The sequence below is a fragment of the Siphateles boraxobius genome, unplaced genomic scaffold (genome assembly GCF_051911475.1).
Source record: "Siphateles boraxobius isolate OS27281-9 unplaced genomic scaffold, OSU_SipBor_1 41, whole genome shotgun sequence".
NCBI lineage: Eukaryota > Metazoa > Chordata > Actinopteri > Cypriniformes > Leuciscidae > Siphateles > Siphateles boraxobius.
Window position 1 is genome coordinate 33,154,220 of NW_027509042.1, and position 25,275 is coordinate 33,179,494.

Below are 25,275 nucleotides of genomic sequence, written 5' to 3' on the forward strand. Positions count from 1 at the left end.
GAGACAGCACCACCTGTTGGTCAAAAGTTAAAATTATATTTCAAAAAATGCTAATAAGTTTTGAAAAAATATGCCTATTGTAATGGCACTGGTCTTAATAGATTCCTTGGGTCATGCCGAGAACATGGATACCAAGTTTGACGTATTTGTACAAACTTCCTGTCCGCCATCTTGATTTTCATTAAATACCCACTTTTTCAGACTCCTCCAAGGCCGTTTGTCCGATTTTCACCAAATTCGAATCATATCATCTCCAGACCGTGCTGAATAAAAGTTATGGATTTCGTGTTGATAGACAAAACCGTTTTCGTATACCACAGCATCAAATTTGAGGCATGCTGCCAAAATGACGATTCAGACTTTATCTCTGCAATGCCTTCACATTTTGACACTAAACTTTGTATGTGTCATTGTCACCGCACTCTGACCACATCAAATCGATTTCATAACTGCGCCACCTATTTGTCGAAAGTGATAAACCGTTAAATCATCTTAAAAGTTACTGTATATATGATTTTTCAGCCATTTTGCCAAAATTCTCTTAATGTCTTTAATTGCTCTTTGCTGCAGTTGGTCTGCCACTCCCACCCATGATGGCATCGGTTGCCGTTTCTTGCGCTTGGCCCCGGTAATGGCTGCTTGTAGCTATATTTTACTATTGATTGTGCTACTATTAACAGGCTTCACCATATGCCTGCAAAGGCCATTCAAAAGGCTGTGATGGACAGAAGTACATTGTGTTTAATGGATTGTAGTATTGTTTAACAACATGGCAATTATGTAGATGATTAAATTTTTTTTTAAAAGAAACAAAAAAAAACTTTCAGTTGACAAAAGTTCCATAAAACAGTTGAGTTTTGAAAATTATATGTAACAGTGCCTAGAGTGCCATTATAAAGACTGTAAGTGTGTGTTATATCCCTCATACTTTCACCCATGTAAAATACAATCTACCCTGACTAAGGTCTTTAGTTGGTGTCTAGGTGGTATTTAGAAGTTTAATAATCACTGGTGTAAATAAATGGACGATAGTGATAGAGCAAAAATGGCATACAGCATCTCTACATCATGCAGAAATAACTTTAGTGTCAAAATAACTTGTGGCACAAACATAGTGGATTATACAGCAGCACTTGGGAAATGTGACCAAAAGCTCTCTATAAATGCAAACAACAACTTTGATCTATCTATCTGTCTGTCTGTCTGCGGGTGAATGTCAACGCCCAGTGTGAATAGGTCCATAGGAATCCATTGTTTTTGTTTAAAATACTGAACATTCACAGAGAATATTTGATCTTGGTGCTTTGAACACAAGTGTTCTCCAAATCCTGTTGTGCCGGAAGGTTTTCTAGGGAAAGAGAGGAAAACTTACACTTCCTGTGAATCATAGCTGCATTTAGCACCAGAATGCCATTTAAAATTGCCATTTGAAGCACACATTTGAAATATTGTAATTAATGCGTTATTAAAGTAAATTTTTAATTTTGCTTGTTAAGGTTAGAAGGTACTTGGTAGACCAACTGCTCTGTATTTCCCTGTGAGACCCTGGGACAGGCTCCAACATCTCCACAACCCTATACACAGGACAAACGTTTCAGAAAATGGATAGATGGATGAATAGATGTGTGGATACCATAAAATCAGAATTACTTAACTCATTTAAGAATGTGCAGACTCCAGCGACAGTATATAGTCAAGATGGCCACTGATATTGTAATAAATGGGAAAAACTGGAATGTCATGAATAGCACCTCTAGTACAGAGAGTCCCAACTTCTAAATAAAACAGTCAATGAATGCAGAGTGAACTGACTGTCAGAGTGAACTGACAGAGTGAATAATACTTACAAGTTCTGAGTAACATTATGTAAAATTATCAGTTTAAAGGGGTGGTAAAACACATTTTTTTGAAGGCTTGATTGTGTTTGTGGGGTCCACTGTAACATGTGTTCATGCTTCGTTTTTAAAAAATTGCATTATTTTTCATATATTTTACCTTTATTCTACAGTGCTCTATCCCTCCTTGTAAAAACGGTCGGATGGTTTCCGGGTTCTATGAAGCCAGTCCCTCAAAAATACGCAATGGGCTCAGATTGGTTAGCTGGCCCAGTGTGTTGTGATTCGCTAACCGTCTAGTGCACGTTTTTCGGAAACGTCACGCCCCTTACCTTTACCGGTTGTTTGTGCTTTGGTGTATTATAAACAATGGCGTCAATAAAACCAATCGAACCCAGAGAATGTTAGTGAAGATGATCGAGCAGAACCTGTTCAATAACGGCTGTTAAACGACGTTTCAGAAAGATTTGTTTTGTTGTTGTTGTTGTTGTTGTTGTTTCATTACTTTTTAGATACGCTGTTATTTAATTGTACTAATTATTATAGTATTACAAAAAATAAGCTTCATAAACAAGAATTTCATATAATCGTTCTAACAAATTATACTACCGTCCTCAAAGGGATTTTTTTGAATAAAGACGCAGTCTTTATTCAAAAAAATCCCTTTGAGGACGGTAGTATAATTTGTTAGAACGATTATATGAAATTCTTGTTTATGATCATTATAGTGATCATTTCTGACTGTATGGCACCGTTACTTTTGTATTTTTAGAACGATTGTAGCCAAATATCTGTTGCCAGAACTATTAACGCAAAACGAACACTAAACATTGGCTTTACTACAGTAGACAAATCAAACACAGAACCATGTTTAGCATGCCTGTAGATAAACAAGCATGTAGATAAACAATACATAAAAGCTCTAATCAAAGAATAATTTACACTAATTCCAAGTTTGCTGTTGAGATTTAAAAAAAGTTTGTAACGTTAGGTGTTTGTCGGATAACGTTAAGTATAAATGAGCATTTAACAATCTGGTTTGCAGAGCCAAATATTGTTGTCATTTGTTTACTTCCTTGCTACAACGTAACGTTACAATTGATAATACGAACTATTACAGGAAAACACATAGACGAAAAATAAATCATACTTACAGGTTGTGGTCCATAAACAACAGCTTCTGTTCTTAAAGTTGGAACTGCTCCATCTTTCAGGACAAGCTGTTGTGCGAATCCTGCATTGAACTCGCGAAGATTGTGGAAACTTTCCTCCGAAAAATGTCCAGCACGGAGAGCGAGATTTGGGTAATAATTATGAGGGACCGAGTTAAAAATAAATTTTAACCCTTGATCCGTAACTCCCCCGACACTCCAGCTTACTAACGTTATACCACAACAACTCTTCTCCAAAACAATATAGCTTCTCCAAAATGGCCTCAACCCCCTTATTTAGTATTCTCGGAGGAAGGGTTTAGGGGTTTGTGATGTCAGCAACCCTGGAGGAATGTCATGTAGTCCCTACCGGCCGTTTGCTGTAGTGCTTAGAAATTGATTTCTTTAAAAGCAAATATCTCTGTTTGCTTTGAACTTTGAGCGTTGTAACTTTGCAGATGTTGTTTATGCTCAAACAGCAACATTACACACTAGCTAAAGTTAGAAAAGTGAAATCGTGTTTTACCACCCCTTTAAGAAACACATTGTTCATTTAAAATCAAAAATTATTTACTGATGAAGAAATGTATACTTTTGTTAAGCTTTTTGAAAATAATACTGACCTACCAAATTCACATTATTTATTCAAATAAAAAACCTGTCAGAGTTCATTAAGTCACGGACAGGGAAGAGTCCAAGAGAGAATGGTAATGTAGTGAACAGGACGGTGGTGCGATTGCTAATGAGCAAACACCTGTGAAGCACACCGGTCTCGCATTTCTCACGGAGGAGTGGAAGCATAAAGGAGGAGCGACGACGTTGATGATCGAGAGAGGAACAGGCCTGTGTTTTAGTTATGTTTTGTTTTTGTATTTGTATTTTATTTTAGCCAGCAATCGTGAGGGGCTGTTGGCGGTATTTTGGTTTGTTTGTTTTGTTTTAAATAAAGTTTATTTTGATTGTTCGCCGGTTCCCGCCTCCTTTTTCCCTGAACATTGCTACACTGGTGCCGAAGCCCGGGAAGAGGGAGGAACGCGCTGTCAGAGAGTCTTTGCCGCTGTGGGGAATCCGTGGTGCCATCGAGCATGGTGCGGACGCCACCGCTCGCCGTGGGCCGGAGCCTGCTGCCATCCGCCAGGGAGGGGAGGAGCAGGGAGCGGGGGAGGAGCGGCCATGGACGCTCGAGGCGGTGCGCTGGAGTGAGTTGCCGGTTGGACGGTCGAGCGACGTGAGAGAACGGCGCGAGGCCGGTGGTGCGATTGCTAATGAGCAACACCTGTGAAGCACACCGGTCTCGCATCTCTCACGGAGGAGCGGAAGCATAAAGGAGGAGCGACGACGTTGATGATCGAGAGAGGAACAGGCCTGTGTTTTAGTTGTGTTTTGTTTTTGTATTTGTATTTTATTTTAGCCAGCAGTAGTCCGCGAGGGGCTGTTGGCGGTATTTTGGTTTGTTTGTTTTATTTTAAATAATATTTAAAAATATTTTAAATTTAAATTTTGATTGTTCGCCGGTTCCCGCCTCCTTCTTCCCTGAACATTGCTACAGGTAACAGGCAAACATAGAGGTAGTACAAAACAATAAATGCTGGACTGGCAAGGTAAAATGGCTTAAGACAGTCCAGTCCAGCACAACACAGCAGTCAAAGGGAGAATTATAGGTGAGGAAATGAGGAACAGGTGTGGCAGGCAACAATCAGTAACTAAGAAAGGAAAACAAAGGCAAACACAAAATGTATACAGAGTAGCCTACTTAGACAAACAGGACAAGCAGATAAAACCCAGAGATCAGCTGACTCTAAACAGTATGGAACTATGGAACCCCTGGATAAGTGACCAGTTAAGGACGGCTCTTGACGGTGACATTTAATGCTGTACCCCTCAAAGGTCCAAAAGATACTGGTATTCCCTTCACCCCTGCAATTGGAATCCAGCATCCTCCTTACAGTGTACACTGGAAAAGCTTCTATAAAATGGGGGATGGGTGAAAGAAAGAGACAGTGGGAGAAATTGGACTGAGACAAATAGATATGATGCAGTAGACCTAAGATACCAGGTGAACCAAGTGGAAGGTTTGTAGTCGCACCATCACCAGACTGAGGACCTTACCAATAAGATGGACTAAAAAACTGCAATGCCAAGCTGGCACCCTTTAGTTTTTGGTAGAGAGCCATAACCTTTTTCACACAAATGTACCTGGGTGTGCAGCCCTTCTTAAGCCTGGAAAAGCAGCTCCCTAGCCCTCCTCCCAGTAAAAAGTAATTAGCCATTTTTTCAATGTCGGGCCAGTGGGAGCCAGTGCTAACAATAGCCGTGTTTTCACTGTCGGGCCAAAAGCGGGCATGCTAGCGCGTGCCAGGGCCAGTCACGGTTCCACTGTCACTTCCAGGGCTTGATTGGGCCTCGCCGGGGCTTCCTCTGGGCCAAGGGCCAGGGTTTTCTGGTCCATCGAATACCTTGGTCCAAAGCGGGCCAACTCGGGCTTGAGGAGTGGTTGTGAACAGAGGTGGAGTTTACCTGAGCCAGGAGAAGGCAGTGCCGGATGATTCCATATAGCCTACCAGCTAACATCAACATTAAGACTTTTAAAAAAAATTACCTCAAAACTCACTTTCATGTTTGAATGCCTTCTGTTTGTGATCCGATGTGGATTCTGACCACCGTATAAGGTAGAAATATTTATACGCGATGAAAAAGACTATGCACATCAACCATTACCATAGTAAACATGGTAAATATGAACGCTTGAGGAAATCAGACAAATAATAAAGGCTATCACTGTCATGTTTTTTTTAATTTTATCTGTCAGTTGCCTACGTCTAACCCTAACCTCTGTATACAGGACTATCATAAAATAAAGCAAGTTTTTTTTGTTTGTTTTTTCGGAAGCTTCCTCTGTTTCTCTGAAAATATAACTGTAGCCTACTGGGAGAGAGTGCTAAAGTTTATCAGGTCGCATTTTTGGTGGCATATTTGTAGAAATGATCATTCTTTCTAAATGTGATGTAAATGTGTCCTGTAACTACCAAATAAACAGAAACAGCCTCGACTGAATAAGTAAGTGTGTGTTCTTTCTTTTGTGAAATAGCCAAGACCTAACGGTAAACCACTTTATTTCTGTGTGGCTAATGTCCAATTTTGACTCAGATTAATTCATTATGATCAATGTATCACTTTTTATTGTAAACCTGTCGTAAAACATTGATGCTTGAGTTTCATATTCAAGTAAACAACGAAAATGCCAGCAAACGGTCGCTTTTATCATGTTTGTTTTGTGATCACGCTGTTTCCAGTGATTTCTTTCTGATTAGTTTTCTTATAAAACTTCCATTTGTTGGAGAAATTATGGGTTAGTGTGACGTTTGTTCCAGAGAGGCTTGTTACGGGCGTATTATAGTGAAGCGCTGCAGAGCTTCTGGCCAGACAGTGGAAACGCTGCAGATTTTGGGCCCGGTGCTACAGGCCTGGTGCTATTAGCCCAGCATGGCCCGTTTAAAGCCTTGGCTCGCACTGGCCCGACAGTGGAAACGCAGCTAATGTGCCAGGTGGGGCCAATAAGCTTGGACCTCAAGGCCAAAATCAAGCTGTGTTTCCACTGTCGGGCCAGTAGCCCCGAAACTCTACCCTAAAACCTGCCCTTAATACGCCTCCATAGAAAATGTCATACAACCCCAGAATTTCACCAGCATTACGCTAGCTGACTGAAAACTAGCTAGATCGCAAAATGAAAATGACGTTTGGTCTTTACTTAAAGACTCCAGCATCAATATTTGACCAATGATTTACGATACATTTTTTTACAGTGACAGTAATTTATTTTTTTTGTTTTAGGAGTGCACATCAATCATGCTAAAGATGAGTCAATCAATCAATCAGAGTTAAAGAGAACACACATGCATAATTGTTCAGTCATGCCTGCTTTCATTTATTTGTGAGCACAGGAATGCACAAAACAGCTCCATTAAGGCTTTTAATTCCAAAGGCTTACACATTTAGAAAACAAATATTACTAAAATATATGTTTACATCACATTTCTTTAAAAAGAATAAGCATTTCTATACATTTTCCAAGGGATTATGCGATTTGAGGATGTCTCACTTTTACTGTTATCTCTTCAGTCATAACAACAGAAGGAGCTCGCAGACAGAAAACAAGAGTTTTATTAGTTAACCGAAGTATATTTAATTTATGACATATGCAGATGTAGAAATCTGGTATCAACAAAGGCACAGGCAAGAGACAGTGGACCATGAAACCAAATAAAAACACATTTATAAGAATGTATGGTTTGTCTTCCTCAAGTTCTTCAATCAGTCTCTGGTATTTTCCATAAGCATATATGTATTTATTATGGCAATTGTTAGCATATTAAGTAGCATTACGCAATGCTTGCAATCAGAAGTTTTTTCAGACACTCGCTGATGTCTGAAAGTGAGTTTTGAGCTGAAAATTGTTTAAAATTACTAAAATGTTGAGGTTAGCTGATAGGCTAATATGAAAACATGGGCCATGCAGTGGTGTTGACCCTCTCCTGACTCAGGTCAACTCTGCTTTTGTTCATGACCACTTGTCCAAGCCCGAGTTGGCTCGCTTTGGACCAAGGCATTGCGGGCCAAAAACCCCTGGCCATTGGCCCCAAGGAGGCCCCATCAAGCCCCAGAAGTGAAAGTGAAAACGCAACTGGCCCTGGCACGCACTAGCACTCTCCCTTTTGGCCCGACAGTCAACGAGTCTAATGTAGAATGAAAGCTTGGACTGGGGGGAACCACAAGGGATAAACAATGGATGCAAGGGTGGCCTGGCCATAAAGATAAACTCAAAAGGCTGCATCCAAAAGCTGAAGCAGCTGAATTGTTGCCGCGCTACGCTATCAGGCAATGACTTTGCAGACGGCGTTTGCACATGAAGGTACCTCACGAAACTAATTTCAAATCACCGCCAATTTCAAATGGTTTCTGATCATAAAGGTGTAATGATCTAGATTCTACAAAAAACATACAGAGAGCTTTGGTGATAACTAATTACTGCAGTGCTCATTTCTAGCAAGAAATTACGTCAAAAGTTCAAAACATTGGTCAAAACGTACATTTACACACAAACTGCCCACCAAAAGCAACTTTCAGACTACTATGGAGCTAGAAATGTGTCTTTATTATATGCGAGAAAATAAATGATCTGAGAGAAGAAAAAAAAAGTTTGAGAGAAAAAGTTATCACACTGATAGCAAAAAAGCATTTCATGAGAGAAAAAAGAATATTTGAGAGAAAAAGTTTTCATACCAATAGCAAAAAATAATATTTGAGACTAAAAAAGTTTTGAGAGAAAGTATTTTCTCATAGAACATAAAAAAATATAAATTTGAAATTTTTAAAATTATTTCTGAGAAAAAAAATCTCTCTCAAAATACTTTGAAAAAAATCTCGAATATATATTTTTTGCTATCAGTGTGAAAACATTTTCTCTAAAAATAAAAAGTGTTTCTCTCAAAACGCTTTTCTTTGCTCTCGATGCAATTTTTTGCTCTCGTGTCAGGATTTTGCTTTAGCTGTGAAAATTGTGTCATGGGCGGGGCCACGTTCTTTTTTTTCCTATTGGAACGTTCCTATTGGCCAGTCGGGTGAGCATCGTCTTGTCTTAGGAGTCGAACTGAATCATTACACCATTGTTCGCGTTCGGTTCACCTAGATAGATGCCGTCTCTGCAGATGATGACACACACACAACTCGATGGGTAGCTGGCTGAGCAAGTTCAGCATCACTGAAGATTACACATTAAACAATAGCACTCATGCAAGTTTACCTAGCATGATGGCTAATTAATAATTAGCTTTACTAGCGATTAGCAAGCTAATAATATAATACACATTCATTCATGAATATGAGTGCTATTTTTAATGTTTAATCTTCAGTGATGCTGAACTTGCTCAGCCAGCTAACATCCAGTTGTGTGTGTCATCATCTTACCCAAACATTGGAGTGTCCGTGCTCGACTTAGAGCTTAGATCAGGCCCAAAAAATCAAGCCCGATCCTACCCGAGCCCGTGCACGTTGTGTCCGAGCCCAGCCCGACGCATTAACAATAATTATGAGCCCGAGCCCGATTTAAACCCGAGTCCCGACCATTTTAATACGTGGGTCGTTATAACTGACGTTCTCAACTACTTTCTATGTTACTTTCTCCTCCTCCTCTGTTCTGCACCTCCAAATACTTTCAAGTTAGCCTACGTGTCGCCATCATACACATCAGCATAAATGCTCCTGATAAATTATGTGTTATTAAAGCATTAACACACAAACCACTGTTATAACATAAAATCAAGCAGCTACTGAGTGCATGGTTTGGCATGACTGAATGCGCGCAAAGTGCGCTCCCTGAAAAATCCCTAAAGCTGACATCAGTTCATCGCGATCTCACACATCTCTGTTATTATCAATGACGCTGACTGCACAATGAATCTTTCATAATATATACACTTTGTTTGTTATAATTAGAGGATTTGCCAGCATACAGAATTCAGCTCTGAACAAAAAGTCCGTTTTGAGCAGTGCGGGGAGACTATCTTAAATGCTTCTGATTGGCCATTGCGTTCAAGAAATCAACACATATGTCTGTGATTGGCTACATCGCTCAACGCTGCAAACATGTTATAAAACAAAACTCTGGCCTGTAAATCATTTGTATTTTGTTTTAGTTGTTCTTGTTGTTTTTCTGCAACAGATGAATAAAAATGTATTAGTTTTTATGTTTCATTCATAGATATTTCTAGTTTGCGGGAGTCCCACAAATCGTTTTATTCTCCCGGAACCCACACACACAGAGTGAGTGCATTACAGCCCGCGCCCGCGCTCGCACTCGGCCATCAAACCTAGTCCCGCGCCACACTCTCTTGCGTCGGGAGTGCACGTCTCTAGATCAAAAGCCCGGCCTGGCCCGAGGATGGTGACGGGAAATATCGGCCCGAGGTCGGGCCTGGGCTCGGGCAGAGAATCTAAACTCTAAGGCAGAGACTGCATCTATCTAGGTGAACCGAACGCGAACAATGGTGTAATGATTCAGTTCGACTCCTAAGACAAGACGATGCTCACCCGACTGGCCAATAGGAACGTTCCAATAGGAAAAAAAGAACGTGGCCCCGCCCATGACACAATTTTCACAGCTAAAGCAAAATCCTGACACGAGAGCAAAAAATTGCATCGAGAGCAAAGAAAAGCGTTTTGAGAGAAACACTTTTTATTTTTAGAGAAAATGTTTTCACACTGATAGCAAAAAATATATATTTGAGATTTTTTTTCCAAGTATTTTAAGAGAGATTTTTTTTCTCAGAAATAATTTAAAAAATTTCAAATTTATATTGTTTTATGTTCTATGAGAAAATACTTTCTCTCAAAACTTTTTTTAGTCTCAAATATTATTTTTTGCTATTGGTATGAAAACTTTTTCTCTCAAATATTCTTTTTTCTCTCATGAAATGCTTTTTTGCTATCAGTGTGATAACTTTTTCTCTCAAACTTTTTTTTTTCTCTCAGATCATTTATTTTCTCACATGTAATAAAGACACATTTCTAGCTCCATAGACTACTTTGTTGTTTTTTTATAGCTCAACTGTTAAAAAATCAAATACACAGGATAATGGGATATGATAGACATTGAAGGATACATCTATGCTGCCTTCAAAAATCAATAATATATCAGTAGACAGGGTGTGACACAATCATTAGATTCAGACGTGGCTTATTGCCTTCCTACCCCCGAATGCTGCCTGCGGAGGAAACATTTTTCAGCTTTCGGACGCAGCTCGCGTAATGCGTTTAGTCAAGCTTGTACTGTCTTGCCTGCATGCTGTAAACAAACCTCTTTGTGTCTAATCATTGAACATGTTTATATAGACACCAATACTCTGATAACTCCCAAAAATCAGCTAATTAAATTAAATTGTTGTTCCGGTTTACATGCAAACCAATAACCTGGTAATGCAAGTAAACCATGTTTACCAAGTGACTTCAAAACCTAATCATTCGTATATTTAACTCTGAGTATGCCATTTGTTACATGAGATGTGATATTAAATAAATAAGCAGTAAATACTTCTACTTTGACTGCACAAGATGAGAACACATAATTATAATTTCTTGGGTAAAGAAAGACTGAGAGTTTTGCAAAATTCTTGCTCTGTCTGGATGCACTTAAATCTGCAGTAAAGATGCTTTCCTGTTACATTTCACATGCACAACTCAATAAGCCAACATAACGCAGATTAATGTATTTTCATGCTGAGCAAAATCGGGGTACGGGGGAAAAATCTAGCTGTGTCAATGAGTGTGTTTACATACAAGTCAATGAAAAATACAACTAAATGACAACAACAGTTGTTCAAACACTAACTGAAATTAAAGAATAATTATTCAAACATTACAGTTTTTGCAATCTTTAAGCTCTTACTCATCACAGTGGAATAATCTGATGTGTGGCTGTAGGTGAAGAACTTCAGATGGTGATCTGGCGTGTGATGCATGTGAGGTTGGTGGATACTGATAATGAAGACAGGGAAATGATGGCTGGTTGGAAATAACACAGCCCTGTGTGGGACTATTTTGAGTTTATGAAAATGGAAAAAGCAAAGGCATTATCACAGCCAATTATCTGATTTGTGGTGTTACAATTGAAGGGATAAAATCCCACAAACCTAATAGAGGAAAGTGGCTTTAGAGCACAGCAAGGAGTACAAAAGTATTCATGACCCAATGTTTGGGAAAGAAGAGTACCATCTATAATGAAGCCTGTGCTTGAAGTAGCTGACTTTAACCCTGCGTTTCCAAATACTTGAGGTTTGGGCAACAAACATATAATCAATATAAGAAACTTAACCTTTTATATTCAACAACATTTAAACCTTTTAATGCTGCTATTGACCCCACGTTCATCACTCCAAGTGCTGCGCCAATTAATTCAATGATTGTGCTAAAAAGGGAAAATGGCAACTCATTTCAAATGCAATTGTTATTTTGCACAAATATGCTAAATCTAAGTAAACTATGCAAATATTCAGATGTTTACACTTGCTTACAAGAAAAGTGTGCTTAAAGGGGCATTCGGCAACTCTAGCTATTTCTTTGCTGATTTTCACTTTTGTTGTCGCATGTTTTCTCAACGAGCTCCCCCTACAGCTGTGAGGCATATATTTCACAACAATGTTGTAAAAAACCTCACTTGCGGCACCTCCTCCACCTTTCTACCGCTGCTCATGTGCATTTGTTATTATCGGAGCCGGCCAACTTTATCGTGTGGAGCTATGTCTACCGAGGTGGGCAATACATCATACACATTGAGGGCTGCGTGTGTGTTTATGTCGAATTGCTTTAAAGCAGTTTGTGTTTCTCGCTCGTTCTCGCTTCTCACGAGACTTCCTATTTCCAACTTACCGGGACATTAATCCTCATGTTGCAAGGTTGGTTTTCCGACCAAGGAACGTTGGGGTAGCGGGGAAAGTCACCATTCTCACCAGAACAGGTTATTTAACCATCCAAATGATTTCTAAACGTTTTTATTAAGTTGAAATAGTTGCCGAACTGTGTTCTGTTTATTACTGTGTTCTGTTTATTATTATTATGGGGTGGTGATGGCACAGTGGATAAGACACATGCCTTTGGTGTGAGAGACCCGGGTTTGAATTCACTGTGAGACACCAATGTGTCCCTGAGCAAGACACTTAACCCCTAGTTGCTCCAGAGGCGTGTGACCTCTGACATATATAGCAATTGTAAGTCGCTTTGGATAAAAGCGTCAGCTAAATGATTAAATGTAAATGTATTACTAAACTGTATTATTTAAAAAAATAAACATAGATCAGTATCAACAAAACAAAAACTTAAATCAAAGTTACCTGAAAAATAAAACTAATAAATATAATATAATAAAGGAAAACTACATGGAAAATGCAAAATTAGCCTGGGTTAACACAGGATCATATCCATTATATTATCAGATCCATTATTATATATCATTATATATGTCTGACTTGTCATAAAGCACATCAGCTTTTCATCAGCCCTTATCCACTTTCATTGGGAATCCTAATGAAGAATTAAATTGGCAGGACACTATTGTGCTAACACTTATGTATAAATGTCTCAGGTTACGTATGTAACCCTGGTTCCCTGATAGGGAACGAGACGCTGCGTTTGAGACGCGGTGGGAACGCTCTGCGTGATTACGTCGTGAAGCACGTGTAAAATCAGTCCAATGGAAGCCCGCTACGACATAGGTGACGTCATAGACCAGGAAACTATAAAGCAACCCTGAAATCAGACCGCGATAGCTTCTGAAAAACCTGAAGCAAGTCGATCAGGGCATGCAGGAAGTATGGCAGGCAAACGCAGCGTCTCGTTCCCTATCAGGGAACCAGGGTTACATACGTAACCTGAGACGTTCCCTTTCAAGGGAACTCGAGCTGCGTTTGAGACGCGGTGGGAACCCTATACCCACTACGCCATAGTGACAAATGCCCGTTCTGTGTGAGGTCCTGCGCACACTGAGAAGCAAGCAACCTCGCCCCAGGAGTGGAGAGGTCAAGGTCATAAAACCTGACAAATGTATGCGGAGAGGACCATCCTGCCGCATTACATACGTCAAGAAGGGAAACTCCCGAAATTAAGGCCATAGAGGCCGCCATACTCCGAGTAGAATGGGCCCGCACAGCCATAGGTGAAGGCTGTCCGGCCGCTTCATAAGCCAATGAAATAGCCTCGACTATCCATTTACTGTTATGCCCGGACTGGACATAACAGGTTAAGCTGTTCCTGGTCAGGGGTATTAAAGGGTGGAGGATAAAAGGCCTGCAGCACTATTGGGCCCCCAACATTCAGTGGGACCTTAGGAATATAACCCGGCCTGGGGTAGAGAAATGCCTTCACCATACCAGGTGCAAATTCCAGACATGAAGGGGCAACCGACAAAGCATGTAAATCACCAATTCTCTTGATAGATGAGATAGCAAGGAGAAATAAAGTCTTTAGAGTGAGGAACTTTTCAGAAACCTCCTCGATGGGCTCAAAGGGAGCTAAAGCCAGACCCTCGAGTACAATGGCCAAGTCCCAAGCCGGTGCTCTAGAGTGCAGTGCAGGTCTCAACCTCAATGTACCACGGAGAAAGCGAGTAATTAGAGGGTTTCTCCCAATAGAAGTACCCCCCAGAGGGGTGTGGTAGGCAGATATAGCCGCCACGTAAACCTTTAGGGTGGAAGGAGATAACCTGGCCGAGAAACGGTCTTGCAGAAAATCAAGAACTGAACCAACAGGGCAGTTAACAGGATCTAACTGGCGTTCAACACACCACGTGGTGAAAAGTTTCCATTTTAGCGCATACAGCCTTCTCGTGGAAGGAGCTCTGGATTGAAGAATGGTTTCTACAACATCGGTCGAAAGACCGGTCTCCCTGAGCCTGGCCCCCTCAGAGGCCAGGCCCACAGTTTCCACAACTCCGGCCGAGGGTGAAATATCGTGCCCCCGGCCTGAGACAGGAGGTCCACCCTGATTGGGATCTCCAAGGGGGAGCCGTCCAGAAGAGACACCAAGTCCGAGAACCAAACTCGGGTCGGCCAATAAGGGGCTACTAGTAGCAGACGAGCCCCTTCTCGGCGAACCCTCTCCAGAACCCCCGGAAGCAAAGATATCGGGGGAAAGGCGTACAGGTGCAGCCTCGGCCACACCTGCACCATAGCATCCAGACCGAGAGGAGCTGGGTGCGTTAGAGAGAACCACATGGGACAATGGGTTGAATCTGATGATGCAAAAAGGTCTACCTGAGCACGACCGAACTTTTCCCACAGGAACTCCACCACTTCTGGGTGAAGTCTCCACTCCCCGGGCCTCAGCCCCTGTCTCAACAGAATATCTGCTCCCACATTCTGACGCCCCGGAATATATACCGCCTTGAGCGACAGTAACTTCCCCTGGGCCCATAGGAGGATCTGATGGGCCAGTTTGCAAAGGTGACGTGACCTCAGACCCCCCTGATGGTTGATATAGGAGACCACCGAAGTGTTGTCTGTTCGGACCAACACGTGATGGCCTCTCAGGTCTGGCAGGAAATATTTGAGTGCTCGAAATACCGCCATCAACTCTAAACGATTTATGTGCCAGGAACATTGATGGTCCTGCCACAGACCTTGCGCCGAGCGGCCACTCATGACCGCCCCCCATCCCGTGAGGGAAGCATCCGTCGAAAGCGTGACGCGTCGACAAGGAGCCCCCAACACTGGGCCCTGGGCGAGGAACCAAGGTTTCTTCCACATGACCAAGGCACGAAGGCATAGCCGCGTGACCTTGATCTTGCGGAACGGATTTCCCCTCGGAGAAAACCCCTTGGTCCTGAGCCACCACTGCAGGGGTCTCATGTACAGAAGGCCAAAAGTAATAACGTTGGACGCAGCTGCCATGAGACCCAACAGTCTCTGAAACTGTTTCACAGTGAGTGACTGGCCTAGTTTCACATTCTTTGCGGCTGTGAGAATCGCCGAAATACGAGCAGGAGACAGGCGTGCCTGCATTGTGGTCGAATCCCAAATTACACCTAGAAAAGTGGTCCTCTGAGCAGGGAGGAGCACACTCTTTTTGGTGTTTAGCCGCAACCCCAAACTCTTTATGTGGGACAGAACAGCATCTCGATGCTGAACTGCCACCTGCTCTGACTGAGCTAAAATCAACCAATCGTCGATGTAATTTAATACGCGGATGCCCTGGAGTCTCAACGGAGCCAGAGCTGCATCCACGCATTTTGTAAAAGTGCGGGGAGATAAACCTAGGCCAAATGGATGAACCCGATATTGGTATGCTTCGCCCCCGAAAGCGAACCTCAGGAACCTCCTGTGATGAGGATGGATAGATACATGGAAGTACGCGTCCTTCAAGTCTATTGTGACAAACCAGTCCTCGGACTGAACCTGTGATACAATCTGTTTGAGTGTAAGCATTCTGAACTTGAGTTTCTGAACCCTGCTGTTTAACTGGCTCAGGTCTAGAATAGGACGCAGCCCTCCATCCTTCTTTGGAACAATGAAGTAACGGCTGTAAAACCCTGACTCTCTGCTGGTAGGAGAAACCCTTTCTATAGCTCCCTTTCGAAGAAGTGTCAGTACTTCTTGCTCCATTACCAGAGCCTGCTGTGAGTCCACCACCGTGGGGAGGACTCCTTGAAATCTGGGCGGACGAGAACCGAACTGAGTTCTGTAACCCTTTTCTATTATGTGCAGGACCCATAGAGAAATATTTGGCAGAAGTTTCCACGCTGCCAGAAATTCCGATAAGGGAACCAGTCTCTCGAGACTGGCCTCTGGATTTGATTGAACAATCATTTCGGCGCCCTGAAGCGGCGAACCGGCAGGGAACAACCGAACTGACCGTTCTACAACCCTCCTCAGAGTACGCTTTACCCACCAACAAAGATGTATTTTTTTAATGGTTTGGTGGGTAACGTCGGGGCTTTCAGAGAAGAAGACTCAGGGGAGAGATAGCTCGCTAGTGTGTCTTCAGCACGAGGCATAGTCAAATAACCATAATGATCAATCCCTTGAACTTTACTATAATTCTTAGTTTGTGGGTTATGCACTCTGAAAGACGCCGGTTTAATCCACGATCTCGAAACCTCGGCGTGGAGATCGGGAAAAAACGGGAGTTCCCGACGAGGAGGTCGTGATCTAGATGGTAAATAACGTTCATCTAAAAGACTCTTTCTAGATTCAACATCGAAATCATCGGCTGCCTCAGCCTGGGAAGGAGAAGCCGCAGAGCGGGCTCCTTCCTGGGCAAAGACACAGAATCCAGTAGGTAAGGGCTGAGAAAGGGCGGGGCCCGTCTCAAACCCCGCTACTAGATCCATCTGCGAACCCCAAGATGAAATTCGACGCTGTGCCTCGGCAACAGCGGGACCCGCACCTCGGGGAGCGCGAACCGAACCGTCCTCCTCAAAGAACGCCCGGCGAGAGCGGAGAGTTTTCATAGACAAACTCAAGCAATGCTCACAGTCAGCCCCATCGAGGACTGACTGGGCATGCTCCACTCCCAAACAAGCAATACACATAGGATGTGTGTCCCCACCCGTGATATAACGAGGGCAGGGCACAACACAAGGTTTATAACTTTGCTTGCTCGCCATAGTGATATATATATATATATTAGGGGTGTGCAAAGCAGCCGGTATTTGTATCTGTATTTGTATTTGTTGAGGGGGGAAAAGTATTTGTATTTGTATTTGTATTCGAGTAAAATCCAAAATAGGCGTAAAAATCTAGTTTTTTTGCGTTACACTTCTAATTTACGTTATAGTGTAAGTATTCTTTAATTATATAAATCCAGCAATGAACATGTACCAAGGAACGTCATTGAAAAGAAAATAACATAACAGCCATTACCTCATCCATGGTTAAACCAACAACTAATAAAATACCATTGTGAACATTATGAATCCCACCACCACCCGTCCTTGTTGGAGGACGCTGAACAGACAGAATAAGTAAGGGATAATGTATAGCGAGGCGGTTGATTATGAGCCTGACGCGAAGCGGAGGGGTCTTGAATCAGCCTGAAGGGTTTGTATTCGCTATAACAACCACCTCGCTATACATTATCCCGCTTACTACATGGCTACCTACCAAATAAATCAATAATTTGACTCAAAATATTGATTTAAAAAGGAGTTTATTGATTTAAAAACGATTGTATTGCTTCCGCTAAAAAAAATAGTCCGTTCCGTCTCTACGTGTAGAATCCATGGCAACGCTCTGTTTTTCGTGGCAACGGTGTGTTATACTTAGCAGCGGTCTGTTATTAAGAAATAACCATGGAAATAACAGACCGCATTCTACATTAGAATTCAACCAAGCCATGTAATAAAAACAAATAATTACGGAGCTAACAGAGCTACGTAAACAGAGCGAACATGAGACCACCCGGCTGCAGACGTCAATAATGCAGCGTAATGAAATAATCTCCCGATCAAACTCCACTTCCCGAAAGTTATAAACTGCCTCCGGAACCCAGTTAAGGTACAAAAATCTATTCAACAAAAATAGTAATGCAGTTAAGTGTTTTTTCGCTCAGCCGAGCCCTCTCTGTTGCTGTGTGGAGCAGCCTGTGTCAGTCACCTCTTCCTGAACGTCACTCACTCACTCGCGCACTGCGGTCTCGTGAGGAAACGCAGCTTTTTGATATAAAGTTTTTCTTGTTCCCGAATACAAATATTTTCTAAAGTATTTGTTCGAAATAAGTATTCGTAAAAAACACGTTATTTGTGCCTTTCCGAATACCGTATTCGGGTTAGGCTCCACCCCTAATATATATATATATATATATATAAGGGGCTTGACAGACAACAATAAATAGACAAGGACAGATATACAGAGAGCGCTTGCTGAAGGTGCAGAAGCTATCGCGGTCTGATTTCAGGGTTGCTTTATAGTTTCCTGGTCTATGACGTCACCTATGTCGTAGCGGGCTTCCATTGGACTGATTTTACACGTGCTTCACGACATAATCACGCAGAGCGTTCCCACCGCGTCTCAAACGCAGCTCGAGTTCCCTTGAAAGGGAACCTGCTCAATCTGCTTACTGATGAGGACCTAGAAACAATCAAAATATATACTTTTATTCTGCTGTTAAAGAAAAAAAAACACATAGGATACTAAATTGTGTTGCAGATCTCTATCTTATGGTTTTCACTGCCATCCTTTCAGTGGATACTAAAACAGAAATGTTTGATCCCAAACAGATGTAGAGGAGAATTTTTATTAAGGCAAGGAGCGTGTAGTTCCCATGTAAAATCAGTGCTGACTACCATGTCAGAGTTCCAGTGTAGAGTTTGCACTGGGTGATGCCAGATAAGATGGTTGTGATTAGGCTTGTTGGCATGACCCTATGCCAACAAATTGGCATCCCTTACAGCACTGTAAGTTCTTTACCCATTCAAACCAGCATGCATTTTGAGCATCCATGCAGTTTTATCCTCATAGTAGATGTAAAGGTAAAGGAAACAACTTAAAAAAAAAACACTCTGCCCTCTGCTTGTAAAAAACGAATCACATTCGTTTTGCATTCATTGGTTTCCTGCTTGACAGTGATGATTGGCCCTCCATGTGGATTATTTTAAGAATTGCCATCCTTTGTGTATGCGTCCCTCCCCCTATTTATTTCATGAAGGACTTGGAAAACATCTGCAGATTAAAAAAAGTTCCTTCCACTTTCCACTGAATGTTTGTACTTGGGGAACTTGTGAAGACATCCAAAAAGTCCAGTGGAGCTTATTATTGGTGGCTTGTGAACACAAATAAAACATGAAGATAAGACATGGGACATAAAGCTTTTCTTGGTATGACCAACCAAAGTAAGATTCTAAGATTCTAATTTACTCAGTGTGATACAAAAATGGTTCATGGTTTCTATGTATGGTAAAAAGAGAAGATGGCTCAGTTGAGCATGAAAAAGATATTAGTATACAACTGGTATGCAAATCTATTAAAATAATACAGTATATAGGGTAACACTTTACAATTATGTCTAATTTGTTAGTGCATTAGCTGAATTAACAATGTAATTTACAGTCTTTATTCATTTTTATTTATGTTCGTTAATACAAATATAATTGTTTGTTGTTTGTTCATGTTAGTTTTGTCCGGGTTATGTTGAGTTTAATTGTCTTTTTGTTCATGTATCTGTTTCTTGAGTTTTCTTTCAAGGGTTTTTCTTTACAAAGTGACTTAATCAACTACTGGCCTGGCTTGCATAATACAACATTTTTAGTTGTTTTCGCGGATCTGTGTGAACAGTTTGGAAAATGGTGTCGTCTGTACGCGGAAAATGCGAAGGAAAAACGTTTCAATTTTTAGTACATCTTTGTCGTGTAAACATACCCTCGCCTTAGTCTTGATCATTGCCCTGTTAGTTTCCTTGGCTACTGATTAGTTACACTCATGTCTCGTTTAGTTCCCTTGTTTGCTCCTGCGTATACTCCCTTTTTTGTTCAGTTCTTTGTAGGCAATTTTGCTAGGTCATTCAAATGTGCAGCCTCTGCGAGAGTAAACTAATCTTCTGTGTTTAGATAAGAAGGGACACTGTGTGCAGGACTTTAGTGGCATTTTGCTTGGTGGGGTTATCCCCTTTATTCCAAAATAGACTGTGTCTGAAGTTTCTCAGGAAAGGCAGAAATTGCAGACCTTCGGTGTGGTACTCTTGCATATACTGTACCCCTAATTTCATTCCACTTCTGTAGAACCTGTTGGGATAGCTTCAAAGAGATCATCACTGAGGTTAAGCAGCAAGGTCTTAAGAAGTGTTGACGAGTGGAAAATTAAGAGTGTTTTTGTTATTACCTGCTGTTCAGTCTTGCTATTTATTGCAGTGCTACATTTTTACCCATGCATTCTGTGCCTTGGTAAGAATTTTAAAACACCCCTGGATGTCTAAGAAACTTCAAAACTCTGACTCTTAAAACTCAATAGGAATTGGTTATTTTTAGTAAGTTATTGGGAATCTTTTTGAGTCTCACGATTCGATTCATATTGATTCTTGATTATTGGGTTCTCAATTCTGAATAAAATTTCAATTCAAAATATGCATAGATTTGATTCTAAACTTTGAATCTTATTTTTATTAATTTGAACTCAAATTAAAATGAAACTGAAAAAATAAAACAAATAATTTAATTTAAAGGATTGGTTTAACCAAAAATGAAGGAAACATGCAGTGGTGTTTCAGAGTACCTGCGTGGAAAGATTGATGAACTGTGCATGTCCTCTTCTGGATCCTTCACAGAAACAGCTAACCTAAAACAGTGGGCACACTCTTTTGTCCTTGAAGCTTATGTTTAAGAAAAAAACAGGCCTACAACTGATTGACATTAAATATTACACATAGGTGTGAAATGTGTATTACACTTAGTTTACCCCCCCCCCCCCCCCCCCCCAGATAATATATATATATATATATATATATATATATATATAGTCATTCATATGTTATGATATCAAATTGTTTGATACCAATTAAATTTTATAATTCTTATCACCATTTTCAATATAAAAAACTAATACAGCCAAAAAAAAACTCTCAAGCTTACTGAAGACACATAAACTGTGATAAAGAGAGCAAAGAAAACAAACTAGAACAAAGACACAAATTAAATAGACCTACCTGAAAAATTAAATGTATAAAGTAATCAAATATATAAAAAACAATGCTGTATGAATTAAATCTACATTTATTCTCATTAAAGTTACAAAAGTGATTCAGTCAGCAGTGAGAGATTTTCTTTCTTTTTTGTTGTTTGATTAACATTAACAACGACAGCAGGTAAATTTAGATGCTGTCACTTTAAGACTGCACAGATCCAATATACTCATGCATTAAGGGAACTTATTTTGTTAATGTTCACTTAAGACATAAATTAATGTTTACTTGCAAATACATGGTTCTACAAATCTCATGCCCTCTCAGAGAGTTGCGCATATACTGAAATGAATTCTCTTTCGCTGCTATTTGTGTTTCAACGCTTTAAAATCACAAAAACACATGCAAATGTTAAGCTTTCGTGACCGCGCAACACAGCAACGTCACATGAGCGTAACCGCAATAGAGAGGATAGTCCAAAATGTCTAGTGGTTGACATTTTTACCGGATAATCATGTCTACCGGTATATCGATCACCCCTATTTCTTAACCATCTTACGAATCTCGATTACTAACCCACAACTAGTTTAAAAGAGTCACCCAGGGCCATTTCTATGAAGTTATTAGATGGAGAGAGAGAGGTTTTATTATTATTATTATTATTATTTTTTAACCAAACCATGTCTTTATTTTACCCAAATGCACTTTAAAAGACATAATACTTATTTATATTTTAGAGTTGTAGGGACAGATTTTGTGGTAAGTTGCATATGCCATTGCATACAATTCCATGCACAAACGTCATTCGTCTTTGCATGTCATGTATTAATCATACATAGAGAAAAGTCGCTCAAGCTGTGGGTAACATGAAGCTAAAAGTTTGTTGTCACAATGAACAAGAAAATTTGACCCTGGATCATTCAAAATGGCAAACCTCCAGTGAATCACTGATTGTAAGGAGGGAAAAAAATGGTTACTGCCACCGAGACCTGGAGGGCAAAATCATCCATACAGCTGCAGCAAAGGACTGTCAATTTTCCATCTGTTTTAAACCACAAATATTTAGAACACCTCTCAAAAGGATAAAAAAAGATACAAATTGCACGTTTTAAGCACTCGTGATCCATATACAGCACCTGCCACAGTATTTCAATCAACATTATATAATGCTTAACCTGGAAAATACTAAAACAGATGTACTAAAACAGTGATATTACAATATAAAATCGGGATTTAGGCTTAGACTACTGTGTCTTCCATATGACAGAGGCGGTTTACAGATGCAGAGTTTACAGTAGGACTACTGGTCCGCTCAGCTTCGATGCGCTATGTTTTACTTCTGCACACGGTCTCCTCCAGCCTGGGTTTTCTATTGCACAAACAATATCTAAGCTCCCATTAAGATTATACTTATATTCATCAGACCCAAAGACCTTAAAAAAACAAACAACAAATCCTCTCCTAAAGAATACTATTGATATATGGTTCAAAGCTCACAAACTTATTGGGGATACACCTTCTATTTCTCAGTTCTCTCCTATTTGGAGTAATGCACAGTTCACCCCGGGCAGGACAGACGGTGGTTTGGGCTGGTAGAGGTATGCAAAAAATTGGAGATTTTTATGACAAAGGCACTTTGTTAACATTTAATTTCCCGAGTCTGAAATATTCAATTCCTCAAAAACATTTTTTTAAGTACTTACAATTGAAACATTTTATTTCATCAAAGCATTGTGATGCCCTTCGGGAGCCGCCGCTGTCCTGTTTGGAGAATATTATGATAAAGCATGGACATGGGAAATCCCAAATGTCTATATTATATGCTGCACTTATCTCATAAGGAATCCAGTAAAGATAGAATGAGGGCTTGGAGTTTGGATATTAAAGAAGATATCGAGGAAACTGAGTGGTCAAAAGCATGCTTAAAAGCTCAAATACAAGCGATTAATACAAGAATGAAGCTATTGCAACATAAATGGTTGATGAGGACATACATAACCCCTGAAATGCTTAACAAATGGTCCCCGGATATTCCAGACACTGTGAATTGTTTAATTGAGAATGGAACTTTAATTCATTGTGTATGGGAGTGCCCTAAATTGGTAACTTTTTGGAAAATGGTTGTCTGTACTCTAAGTAACATCACAAAAACTCAAATACCGTGCATTGCAAAACTTTGCAGATCATCTGTCTATAAATAACAATCAGAGGACTCTTATTGACTTTGGCCTCCTGCAGGCTTGGAGGATGGTTGCTTTGAGTTGGAAAGAGACAGAAATATCTTCTGCACTCTTGGATCAAGGAGATGGCAATGTGTGTTACTTTAGAGAAGTTAACGTACATTACAAGAGGTAAAGCACAGCAATTTGAAGAGATGTGGGCACCTTTAATTGATTTCCTTAAGAAATAAGAGGGTGCATGTATTAATGTTTTGAGTGTGACATATTTTTTTTCACCGTTTGGTGATATAATTTTTGTTATTTGGTTATTGTTTGTTTTATTGGAAAATCAATTAAAAAAAACATTGTTGGAAAAAAAAACAGTGATATTAAAAGAGCAAATTCAATATACTGTACACCTTTTTGATGATCCATACAATTTACAGGCAAGCAAATTAGGCCCATAATAGCCCCTAATATGAAGGAAACATGCTAAATTCTGTACATTTTTGCATGTTGTGTTTATATAATGGGTTTGTCTGGTGTATATTGAATTTTATGTTGTAATATCACTGACTTAATACATTAGTACACAGAATGATGGCTGTAGTGAAGCATGCAAAGAATATTATTTAATTGTATCTTCAAACACAATAAACAGGAGAATAACAGAGAAATACAACCACATCGATGATACAGGACAAGGAACTAACTAAAACTGAGTGCTGATACTTTGCTAATATACTGTGCTAATAGTGCTGATATAGTGCTAAAACTGATACACACAGTAAACAAAAGGGCTAATGACTAATTAACAGGACAACAGATGAATGGGATCAATCAATGAGACACACAGGGAAACTGAAGACAATGAAAATTAAATCAAAACCAAACAATACTCTTGACAAGTACTTAGTATAAACCTTATAAAAATAACTAGCAGCCAACGAAGGACAGCCTTGTTTTGTCCTCCAGGTATACGATCCTAAGGGTGTTACATCTTGTGAAATCTATGAATACACAATGCATAGCTGCTGACATATTTTTTGTAGACCAATATGGATATTAGTCGATTTTACAAGACACATTTTTTTAAAATTTTTAACTCTCAACATTTTTTGTGTCCTATCTTCAGGCGAGGTACAGGACTCTTTGGACATTGATCTGACTGAGGTTCCTCCCATAAGGAAGCCCACCAAAGACAGTCCATGGAAGGAGAGTGCTGTCCTTCAACACCGCCAGCAGCTGAAGACCAGGATGAAGTACCACAAAGTAGAGGACCCTAAAGCGCCACATACCAAACAGGTAGAGGATAAAAAAAATTACAACAAAACCAATAAAAAATGTTTTTATCTTCTCATAGAGGTTGTCTCAATGGTACTGTATCTTAGATCTCGTGGAATTGCAGAGAGAAGTTTATATTTGCCTAAAGTTTATATTTCTCAGAGTGGGATACTCATTTATGCATTCAAATGTTGTGAGCTGTAGGTAAAATCTAAATCGGCCATAGCTGTTCCAAACCTGGACAAAACACGTTGTTCCAATTGACTTATGCTTAATAATTGTCTCTGGAGCTTATTTATCTTGGCTGATGGCCTTGATCCCAATACAGTGACCTAATCTGAGTAATCTTCAGACTTCAAATGCACAGTAAAATGTGCAAAGAACTTTTTTCAGGCTCATTACACACACAGAGATGCTTTGCAGGTTGTATTTTCAGATCTTGTTACCTTGAATAAACTTAAAACATCCACAAATGACACAAAGGCATTAGTAAGTTGAAGGGATTTTAAAGGGGCATTCGGCAACTATTTCAACTTGATAAAACCGTTTAGAAATCATTTGGATGGTTTAATAACCTGTTCCGGTGAAAATGGTGACTTTCCCCGCTCCCCCCAACGTTCCTTGGCGGAAAACCAACCTTGGAACATGGGGACTAACGTCCTGGTAAGTTAGAAAAAGGAAGTCTCGTGAGAA

At 40.3% G+C, this 25,275-nt stretch overlaps 1 protein-coding gene across 1 annotated transcript in view; it reads left to right on the forward strand.

The window, feature by feature from the left end:
• The window catches only part of igfbp2a (insulin-like growth factor binding protein 2a), a 78,088-nt gene that overhangs the window by 45,493 nt on the left and 7,320 nt on the right, over positions 1–25,275 (forward strand). The window contains exon 2 of the mRNA XM_077199196.1: positions 24,434–24,603. Coding sequence (XP_077055311.1) covers positions 24,434–24,603 — 170 coding nt within the window. The remainder of the gene's footprint in view (positions 1–24,433; positions 24,604–25,275) is intronic.